At 46.7% G+C, this 10,984-nt stretch overlaps 1 protein-coding gene across 1 annotated transcript; it reads right to left on the reverse strand.

Annotated features, from left to right (window-relative positions):
* Positions 1-6,726: 6,726 nt before the first annotated feature.
* CCRL2 (C-C motif chemokine receptor like 2) lies at positions 6,727-8,374 on the reverse strand. Its single transcript, XM_080934290.1, has 2 exons — positions 8,129-8,374; positions 6,727-7,820 (listed from the first exon to the last, which is right to left on the reverse strand). The coding sequence occupies exons 1-2, from the start codon at positions 8,262-8,264 to the stop codon at positions 6,736-6,738; spliced, it is 1,221 nt and encodes a 406-aa protein (XP_080790416.1). The 5' UTR covers positions 8,265-8,374; the 3' UTR covers positions 6,727-6,735.
* Positions 8,375-10,984: the final 2,610 nt, after the last annotated feature.

Consider the following 10,984-nt stretch of genomic DNA (forward strand, 5'->3'; position numbering starts at 1 on the left):
GGGGAAGGCTGGGTGGTGGTAGAGATGATAGTCAGGGGGCATCATGGTCCTCCTAAGAGAGGTCCTGAGCACCTGTAGATATATTTCTTGACAATTAAGTAGGAAGGATCCTAGAATGTTACGGGCTGTAGGGAGTCTTGGGTGAGGCAGGGGAAGACAGGAGAGAAGAAGAGGAAACCCATTCTCCTGGCTTCTTGACATGTGTGTCAGATCTTTGCTTTTGGAAACCCAAAATGAAACAATGTCTAGGATTCCACCTCTCCCTCCTTATCTTAAATGTTGAATTTTTAAGAGCTTAATTAGGTTATCTGCATATCAGTAAAACAATCAAACAAGAAAAGAACTAAAAAAAAAAATTCCTTTGCTTCCATTTCCTCTTTGTTGAGCTGAGGGCGTTGTTTCCTGGTGGCATGCTAACATTGGAAAATAGTCAACTGTCCAGATATACAGAGCACTTCCACTCTGTGGAGCAGGGAACGGGGTGGGGAGGGGGGAGGAAGGCAAGGCAGACTCTATCCCAGAGCCACAGCGTGAGAACACATTTACTGTCCACATCCAGCCTTTCCCAGCCCACCACCCCTCACCCATCACTCCCTGTTTCGAACCTTTGTGAAAGTCATGCCTTCCCCATCTTCCTTAGATGGAAAGAACCCACTAACAGTAACGAGGCTTCAAGCCAACCGACCTGCTGCTGTCAGGGCTGGCTACATAGGAAGCCCCCATACCTTCCAATGCCCTGTTACCCATGGGGAAAAGTGGTGAAGTGTTTCCAGGTTCTTGACCTCTTCACCAGAGAACTAAAATGAAGATTGACACAAATTTGCAAAAGTCTCAAGGAAACTTCTTTTAAAGTGAAACAATAGAAAAGACCAGAGTGCACAGGAATCCACAGGCCTCATGGGCGAAGATGCTCAAGAGCCCTGGTTATTGTTGGGACTTCCTTTTACTGGATTAAAAGAAGGAAGGCTCTGGTGACCAGGGGAGTACTGAGGGTGGTTCTCTGTTTTGACTGGCAGGTTAAGTCATATATTCTTTTTTTTTTTTTTTTTTTTTTTTTACTGTGCATGCCTCTTCCCAAAACACATCTGATTTTAACATGTGAATGCCTACTTATATACAGACATAAGATGGTTCAATACAGAGGGTAAACCTAGATGTACCTGGGAAGAGGCACTCTCAATTAAGGAATTGTCTCCATCAGACTGGCCTGTGAGGAGGTCTGTGGGCGTGTTCTTGGCTGCTGATTGATAGAAGATGGTCCAGCTCACTGTGAACTATACCATCGCTGGGCAGGTAGTCTTGGCAGTGCTTCCCCACTGACTCCAGCTCCAGATTCCTGTCTTGGCTTCCCTTCATGATAGACTGGTAATCTGTAAACCCAACAAACCCTCTCCTCCCCACCTTGCTTTTGGTCAGGATGTTTTATCACGGCAAAAGAAAAGCAAATGTAACATAGGGAATTGTCCCCCAGAAGTTTGCTTGAGGACAGCTTTGGCTTGATACACATTCACTCAAAACCAGTTTAGGCTTGATGAACTGACCCTCAACTAGGATGTATGAGGAATACCTTTGACAAGAAACATATCCCATATGTATTTGTATACATTTATGCAAAAATGTTTAAATTTTTTTCTTTTATCTTTGTTTTTTAAAATAGAGTTTAAAAAAAAAAAAGAAACATATCCCACTATCCAGAGAGGGGTGTGGCCTGATGAAGGTGGGGTCTGAGGTTGTTAGGTGCATTGTTCAGAGAGAGGCTTGTGTGCACAGCATGTGCAGGTGAAGAAGCAAAGCTGCCAAGAGTGTTATTAAAAGGTAGGCATGCATGACCCAAAGCAGGTGGAGTCCTGGATTACTAAATCATTTCCCATGCCTCTCTATCTCACCCGCACAAGGCAGGAACAGTGCCACTCCACTGGGATAACTCACACAGTGTTCTACAGTGCCATTTTCGAGAGATGGGAGGCCTCTGGGGCCTCTTACAGTCTTCAGAGGTATCCTTGTTACCTGGAGTTTTTGTTCGCTTCAGAATCCTGACAACCCCTAGCAAGCCACATTCAGGCTTTCGGTAGAGACAAGCTAGGACAATGGTAATGGGTAGAACCACATCCTAACTCAGATTGCTCCTCGACATCTTAACCCAAAACCTCCTATAAGGACCCACGGTGACAAAGAATTGCTCTCTTTGTTCATTCTAACCAATGGCCACACCAAACATATCTGTCTCTCTCCCTTTCCCTCTCCAACTCCCTCTCCATCTCCAACTCTCTTTCCCCCTCCCTCTCCAACTCCCCTCTCCCCCTCCCACTCTCCCTCCTGTTTTTTTTTTTTTTTTTTTTTTTTAACCATTACTTATTTGTTTAATTGACTCGTTGAGGACAGATGACCAAGCCTGGTTTGTCAGGGGTCTGTCAGGGCTCAGGCTTTGACCCAAATAAATCTGGCAATTACAGTGACAACCCCCACCCAAGTCTATATTTGGGATCTTGGCACGAGGTTCAGGTTTAAATAGAGGTCAAGAGCTCTGTATAACCTTGCGGTCCTAGCCAAGGTGGGTTCCCACACGGATCATTGTCTCCAGTCCAGTCAGCCCTACAAGGTGGCCTAACAAGTGCTCAGAACTGTGTGAAACCTCTTCCAGGAAGACAAGATGCCCATCAGCCTCCCCCCTCGAGTGCCCATCTTGAGACTCCCAGGAAAATTCCAATTCCCTTCATTGTTTTAATATTCTGACATCCAAAGGAATAAAGGCACATGTCTTCACTCCTGCCGGAATGGCTACGCCCTTTCCTGAAAATGTGTAGTCCCTTTTCTAGGTAGTGTGGTCTAGGGAGCTGGAAGGGTGGATATCAGGGCCCAGATCTGTCTTTGTATGGCTAGCCCATGCCTCAGCCTCACCTACTGCAATATTCTACAGTGATGAGCCTTCCTCACAGACTGAGCCAACCAGAAGTTTCTTCCACTGGCAAATAACGTGCAAGCAAAAGAGAAGCACTGTGTTTTTAACTACACTAGTCATTTCTCTGTTTGTTGGGGTTGTTTATTATAGTATTTGTGGGAATAGTGCTATTTTTAGTTTTATTACATTTTTATTAGTGTGTGTACTGAAGCACAAATCTAGAAGTCAGAAAACAACTTGGAACCTGCTTTCTCTTTCCACGCTGTAGATCCAGGGATCCAAGTAGGGTCACCAGCTTGAGAGTAATCACCTTTACCTTCTGAGCCATCTCACTGGGTCTCAGGTATTGTTTTTTTTTTCGGGGGGGGGGGAACTATCTACCTGGTCTAACCCAGAAGAAAGGCCTTGTAGACTGGAGTTCTGAGTACACCAGCCATGCCTACTCCCGATTCTCAGCATCCGCCTCCCTTACAGCTCCCGTTAGAGTTTCCAGATTTTTCCACTTTCTGAGTTTTCATTTTAGAAACTCTGACAAGGCCATCCTTTGAGTTTATCCTGATCAGTCAGTGTCAGAGAATGGTGTGATTTCCTCCAAGACTTCTGTCTGACGTAGAACAGAAGTGGCTGGAGAGTAGGTCTACTTCCTAATCTGCGATGAGATTATATTCCTGGTCTTCCTTCTCTCTCAGCTGTGCCCCCTTGTAGGGTGCTGTCCCCACTCTCCTCCTTAGTCAGGGGTAGAGATTGGGGGGGTTCTCCCTTGTGCTGCTTGAAAACTCTATTTGATTATGCGATGGAAACCTGAGCAACAGAGGAGCCTAGGCTGTTCCGGAGACAGCCTGCACTAACACATCAGGGTGCCTCAAAGGCTTTTAAAATCAGCCATATTGGAGCAGAGTTAATGCAGGATAGAGCACAGAGTTAGTGGAAACATTTCCATCCTGGTAACAAGCATCCCCCAGGCTCCTCACTGCCCTTGTGCCTTTTTGTAGTGAATCCCATATGCCTCCTATCCAAGCATCCTTCAGCCACGAAGGATTTGTTAGTGTTTTCTTTTTTTTCTATACAATTCTATTCTTTAAGATTTATTTTTTTATGTATATGAATATACTGTTGCTGTCTTCAGACCAGAAGAGGGCATAGGATTCCAGTACAGATGGTTGTGAGCCACCATGTGGTTGCTGGGAATTGAACCCAGGACCTCTGGAAGAGCAGCCAGTGCTCTTAACCTCTGAGCCATCTCTCCAACCCCTAGTTTGTGTTTTCTAAAATGTTATCCAAATAAAAATAAAAATTAACACATTGGAAATTAAGTATATAACCGAGCAGAAGTCATCTTTTGAGCAGCCTTCTAGGACGCCACGCATGAAGCCATGTGGTTCCATAATCTGCAATTTTCTCTCCACCCATCTGTTGAGGGACCGGTGGATCGACAGCAGCTGATAGCCACATAAACACAGCTTTCATGAAAACATGTTAGTCTGTGGAGAAGTGTGTACAGGCATGTTTCCAATTTTAATTTCCTTGGGTAAGCATTTAGAAGCGGAATGACTGGTGACTATATATTTAGCTTAAGAAACTTCCATCTCAGGGTGGTGGTACACACCTTTGATCCCAGCACTCAGTAGGCAAAGGCAGGTGGATCTCTGAGGTCAAAGGCAGCCTGGTCTAGAGCGTGAGTTCCAGGACATCCAGGGCCACACAGAGAAACCCTGTCTTGAAAAATAAAGAAAAAAAAATCTCTTTCCAAACTGGTTGTGTCATTTTATGTTCCAACCAGCAGTGCCCAAGAATTCCAATTTTAGTTCCTTGGAAACATTTAAAATGCCACCACCGCTTTGTTATGTATGTGTGTCTACATGCTTGTGTGTGTGTGTGCGTGTGTGTGCATGTGTGTACATGTGTGTGTGCATGAGTATACAAAAGTGTGCATGCATGTGCATGAATATGCATGAATGTGCATGTGTGTGAGTGCCTGTGTGTGCATGTGTCTGTGCTTGTGTATGTGTACACGAGTATGCATGAGAGTACATGAGTGTGCATGTGTGTGTGTGTCTCACACAAGCATAAGCACATGTGTGGAAGTCAGAGGACAAATTTCAAAGCCAGTCCTCTTTTCCCACCTTCACCTGTACTCCAGGGACGGGACTCAGCACACCAGGCCTACACAGCAAGGGTCTCCACACACTGAGCCACCTCACTGTCTGGCCTTCATTTCTTTTCCTTCTGTCATGATGGTGACTGAGATTAACCTATGGCATGGGAGAACACTTTGTCCTGGGAAGGACCCCTGGGAGGATGCTCTAGTTCTACTCTTTGCCTGTCCATCTTGCCCCCAAATTCCTCTGAGGCCTGTGGCCCCATTATAGCTATAGAATTTCTGTGGCCACAAGCCCTCAGCCCCGATGGAGTGTGGAGTCCAGCTCTGAACACTAATGCAGAAAGAACAGGAAGAGGGGAAACTCATAGATCTTCATACTCTGAGATCTGTAACCCTGGGCAAAGAGCAGGCCTCCTGCTGGCTGACAGGCTGGAGCCCCGAGTGTAATTCAACTCCAAAAGGAAGTGGAAACTTATCTGCAGTCGCAGGCCAGTGAGGCCTGAGGGGTGTGTTATATGTCAAAGGTCACAGCGTTCCTCCACTCCAGTATGTCTAGCTGTACTTTTATATCTGCTCTTGTTAAATTTCCTAAGATGCCAGAGCCTTCATGATACAGAGTCAAAAACCGTGGAGGACTCCAGGGCTGGAAGAATCAGAAAGCTTGAGTATAGTGAGTAGTCAAGAGAGCCCAGCGGGGTCTGGAGAGATGGCTCAGCGGTTAAGAGCACTGACTGCTCTTCCAGAGGTCCTGAGTTCAAATCCCAGCAACCACATGGTGGCTCACAACCATCTGTAATGGGATCTGATGCCCTCTTCTGATGTACCTCAAGACAGCACAGTGTACTTGTACATAATCAATCAATCAATCAATCAATCAACCAATCACTTTACCTTTAGTTTCCACAGCTACACTGCAGCTAGTACTTCTCATGACCCGCAGGAGCTTGAGCCTGGGGAATTGCTTCCATGCTAATTCCTGCTTCTAATTTAGGATGGGGTCAAGTTGGGTTTAGAGACTTTTATTTTATTTTTTTTTAAGGCAGGGTCTAATGAATCCAGGCTGGCCTTGAACTCACTATGTAGCCAAGAATGACCTTGAACTTCTGACCTTTCTGTGTCCACCTCTTGGGTTGAACTGAAATTAAGATGTGCAACACCAAGTGGTAGCTCACGACAGAGGCAGACATATTTCTGGGTTTAGGGCCAGTGTGGACTACAGAGGGAGTTCCAGAACAGCCAGGGCTATGCAGAGAAACCCTGCCTCGGAAAACGGAACAAAGCAAGAAGACCATGGTCTGGCTCTGTTGCCCTGGTTACACTTGCATCTGTGACAGTCCTTCGGCCTCAGTCTCCTAGCATGCTGGGACTGCAGACATGCCATCACCACCGGCCAGCAGTTACCGAAAGGCTGGCGTACTTAGATAACCCACAGGCTCTGGGGCCAGGGATCTCGGGGTTTACACATCAGTTTTACCACTTTATAGTTATGTAACTCTGGACAGTTACCGAGCTTCAGTTTACGGAACTCACACCACCCCGCCCACACTTCGGACAAGCGCTAAAGAGCAACGGTGGAATTCACCTTTATAAATAACTTAGCCCTGAGCCAGAGAGTAGTGAATATTCATTAACTAGTCCCCCCTTTCTTTTTAGATTCTATTTTTATAGAAACATATAAAATTACATAAGGCAATGAGAAGAGATGAGAATCAGATGAGAACCAGTGAATCAGTGTTTATATGTCCCGCCTTTGATGCAAAGTACTGTACAGTTCAATGGGCCTGCCATGACCTTCCCTTGTCATCCTTTGCTGAGAGTCCCCACCACTTTGAAACGGGACATCATTGCACCGTGGGAACAGGCTGCAGAGATAGCTCGTAAAAGCCTTGTCAAGAAGCAAATAGAGGAGCGGGTTGACGCAGCAGTGGGTGGTCGCAATGAGCTGTGTGACCTGGACACTTGCATCCAGATGGTAGCTGCTTTTCTCGTCCTGCAGGGACAAATGTTTCTGGAAAGCAGACAGGAAAAGCACAATATTGTAGGGCGCCCACATCAAAAGGAACACGCCCGTTATAACAAGAGCAGGCTTGCGGAGGTCGCACTGCCTCCCCCTGAAGCTCTGTGTTTTCCTCATTTGCCAGTAGCAGAATATAAAAACCAGCAGAGGAAGAGCAAGTACCAGGATGTTCATCTTTGAAGTCAGAACGTACTTCCAGGATGGCGTTTCAATGGGCAAGAAGTGAGGCTTGCCAAAGCCACACTTATGTTTGTGTCTTTCTATCCGAGGCTCGTAAAACACAGATTCGGGCAAAGAGAGTGCAGCAGCTATGACCCAGGCCAGGACACATGTAACAGTACCGCCAGACACTGTAGTGAAGATGGAGGACAGTTGCCCTTGGGAAAACACCCTGTATCCTTGTACAAGGAGGAAGACGTTGAAAAGCATCTCGCTGTATAAGCCCACGGAGTGGAGTCCAATAAGAACTTTACAAGTCCCATTGCTGGGGCTCTCCCCGTGCGCTGCAGTATGTGCCCAGAATGGCAGCGGAAGCAGGAAACACAGATTTGAAAGTGCCAGGTTTAGAAAGTAGATGTTCCCCAGATTCCTGAGTCCTCTGTATTTCACCAAGATAAATGCTGCCAGCACATTGTCCAGGAGACCCACCGCAAACACCGCAGAACAGAACCGCAGCACCTGCTGGGCAGAGAGGAACTCAGGGGTGGGAACTTGGTCCATCCCACTGTTGTCCAGGCCATCCTCTATAAGGACATCGTAGTCATCCTCCGGGGCCGCTGTGTAATTATCCATCGGAGGCTGCCCTGTGGGGAAACCAGAGGTTATGTTTCCCCTCTACAGCAAAAGACTGAAAGTAAATACGCCCCCACTTCCCCCTGAGTAGTGGTTGCACTCAATCTGCCACCGAGCTGCCAATGTGTGACAGAAGCTGCCTTGGCACCAAAGGAGTCGGGGACGTTAAAGTCACGTAAGTTATTTTGGTTGAAATGAGACACTAAATGGGAGGTAGGCTCTAAGAAAACAAAGCGTTAACAGCCAGACACTGGCTTAACCCAGAGAAGTTGGTGCCCACCTACTTCCCAGATATTTTTTTAAAAAAAAGTTTTCTTACCTTGCTCACCGCCTAAAACAGCGTCTTGAGGCGGGCTGCTCGATATTTTTCTCTCAAGGGATATAAACAGACGTTTGCAAAAGTGAAACCGCACTAGCCAAGCACGTGGACAAGCTGGCGAGATAAAGATAACCATTTGACTGAGTTCCCAAGGGTGGGGAAGGGTGCAGGCCCGTGATCTACCATCTGGGGGGCTGTGGGAACACTGGGGTCAGAAAAATACCACTTCCTTCTCAGCAGACTGGTCGTGACCCCGAGGAGCCAGAGAAGGCACTGTTTATCCCTCCGAGGCTCTCAATCAGGGCACAGCTTTCAAGGGCCAGCTGGAGTCGAGTTCTGAAAGCCTCTCTCAGGAGCCTCTGTCAGACGCAGAGAAACTGAGAAGTTGTTTTCGTCTCTCCCTCTCCTGGCATCCCACGTTTGATTTCTCTGTACCTCTTAGCCAGCTGTCCTCCAGGCTGCCTCGGATAAGAACACTAACTCACGCCTGCTTCTAGTGATAACCAGACTGTGATGTCAGAAGCCGAGGCGTACAGCCCCACCCCCTGGCTTCTGACATAAGTTCCCTCAGTAAGATAACAGCTTCCAGAGTGCAAAAGCATCCATATTCACCAAAAGCATCCATACTCACCAAAAGCCCATGGAAGCCAACGGTATCAGTAAGGAAGGAGGTTGGGGATGGAGTGGAACAGCAAAGGCGTGTTGCTGAACGAGCAAGGCTCGGTGCAAGCATTCCTACAGCGGAAAGGAAAGTGTGTTGTTGCAAGCAGCTGGAAGGAAGCAGTTGATGCTGGGACACTTGATGTAGCTGACCTCGGCTCAGGGGAAGCCCCGGGGGAAAATCCTGTGTGATGATGTGTGGGACTTGATCAGGTGGAAGGTGCTGTGAGGAAATGAGGCTTAGCTTCACAAGGAGGACAGGGATGAAGAAAGGAACTGGACAGCTGCCTGGTCTTGGAGTCGTGGGGAGGAAAGGGGTCGGGAGGAGAAGGATGCTGTTTAAAGAGGAGTATCCAAAGAAGAAAAAAGAACTTCAAAGAACTGGGGGAAGGCATGTATGAACTGCCCTTAGGCCAAGGACTCTGTGTAGCTACGGCTGACCAATAGGGGGACTAGTCCATGTCTCTGATTTAGGCATATCCTTTGCATTGTCAGCAACGTGTCTATAAAAACAGGAGTAGATCATGAGACCAACAAGCAAACTAAGAAAAGCTCCCAGATAAACGTGACTGAGCAATTACGCCCCAAGCATCCCCGGAAGCTAAGACAGAAAAAGCAAAACGCAGGTTGGTGCAGGGAGAACCCAGAATGGAGGGGCTTCCCAATAAGGTCTCTCCTCCCCTAGTGGGGAACATCTATGGATGAGTGGGAGTCTCCAGGCCCTAGGATGCTCTGTCTACCTGTGGACATGGCTATATTCCAGGATCCTCTGAGATGTCACCTTCCTGAGATCTCTACCTTCTGCAGTTGGATGTCCCGGAGCCACACCATGACACCTGGCCTGTGAGTAAGCTAAGTGGCTCAGAGTTCAGTCCTAGACAGGGGACAGAGTCACAAGCATTCACACTGCTCATTAGATGGGTAAGAGGTGGAGGTGACAATAGGTACCCTGTGTGCTTTGTGCACTTCAGGTCATACAACAGTGGTGAATTAAAATCTCTCAAGGAAAAGGGCTGGTCTGTAAATCTGAGACCACTCCAACCTCTCTACCAGAGCGACCTTCACTCTCAGTATTGCTGTATTTTGATTTGATTCGCAGCATCTGCCTGTCCACATTCCGATCGTAGGATTTCTTTTTCCAAATTAGCATTCAAAATAACGTGTTTCGTTATGGCATATTCATGCATGCCATTCTTTGTTCTTTTTCATCCCCAACACCACTACTCTGCCTATTTCCCTGTTCCTTCTTGTTAGTCCTCTTTCTACCCCGAGACTTTCTCCTTTTGCTTTCATGTCACAAGTATTCCATCATAACTTCTTTCTCTTGTTCTTTGCCTAAGATCCTCCCCCTGTGACCTCTTTTCTCATCTCATCAGTTTCTCTCTGTCACATGCATGCACATACATGTGTACACATATCCACACACAGGTATACATACATGTGATACACACGAACACATTTGAATGCATGCAAGTGTACACACGCATGCACATGTGCATGCACACCAACACACATGAACACATACAAGTGTACATACATGCACACATACATGAGTATACACACTCACACATACATATGTACACACATGCACACACGCACATTTAGGTTTAGATTCCACATATAAGAGAAAAGGATGCAATATGTGTCCTTCTGGGTTTGGCTTGTTTTGTTTAACTTTACATCATGATTTTCAGTTTCAGTTTCTTGCAAATGTAAGTTTTAACTTCTGGTTGACAGTGCCTCTGAGGTCTGATGTCATAGTCACGAGTATCAGGAGTGGTGCTGGGTTACATGGTAGCTCTACTTTTGGTTTTGTTGTCTGTTTTTGAGAAACTTTCACTCTGATGTTCATTTTTTTTTTAAATGTTTTGCCACTACTGGGGATTGAGCCTAGAACCATATGCACACTGATCAAGTGATCTGTCCCTGAGTGACATTCCCCCATTGTCACCCTGATTTGTCACTGCTCTACCAGCGTGCATTCATTCCCATCAGGAGAGTAAGGTTCTTTTCTCACATCCTCACCGGCGTTTGCTGTTTTCTTTAAGGCTATGGGAAAGAAGAAAGTACACCTCTGACCCAGAGGTCTGCGGTGAGCCTCGTCACCTGCAAGCACATGAGCATTGTCTTATCTGACTTCCATCAGTGCGACACGGCATTTGAGGCATTAACTTTAAAAAGGAGGATAAGCTTAGT

The sequence above is a fragment of the Micromys minutus genome (genome assembly GCF_963924665.1).
Source record: "Micromys minutus genome assembly, chromosome: 21".
In the NCBI taxonomy this organism is placed as follows: domain Eukaryota; kingdom Metazoa; phylum Chordata; class Mammalia; order Rodentia; family Muridae; genus Micromys; species Micromys minutus.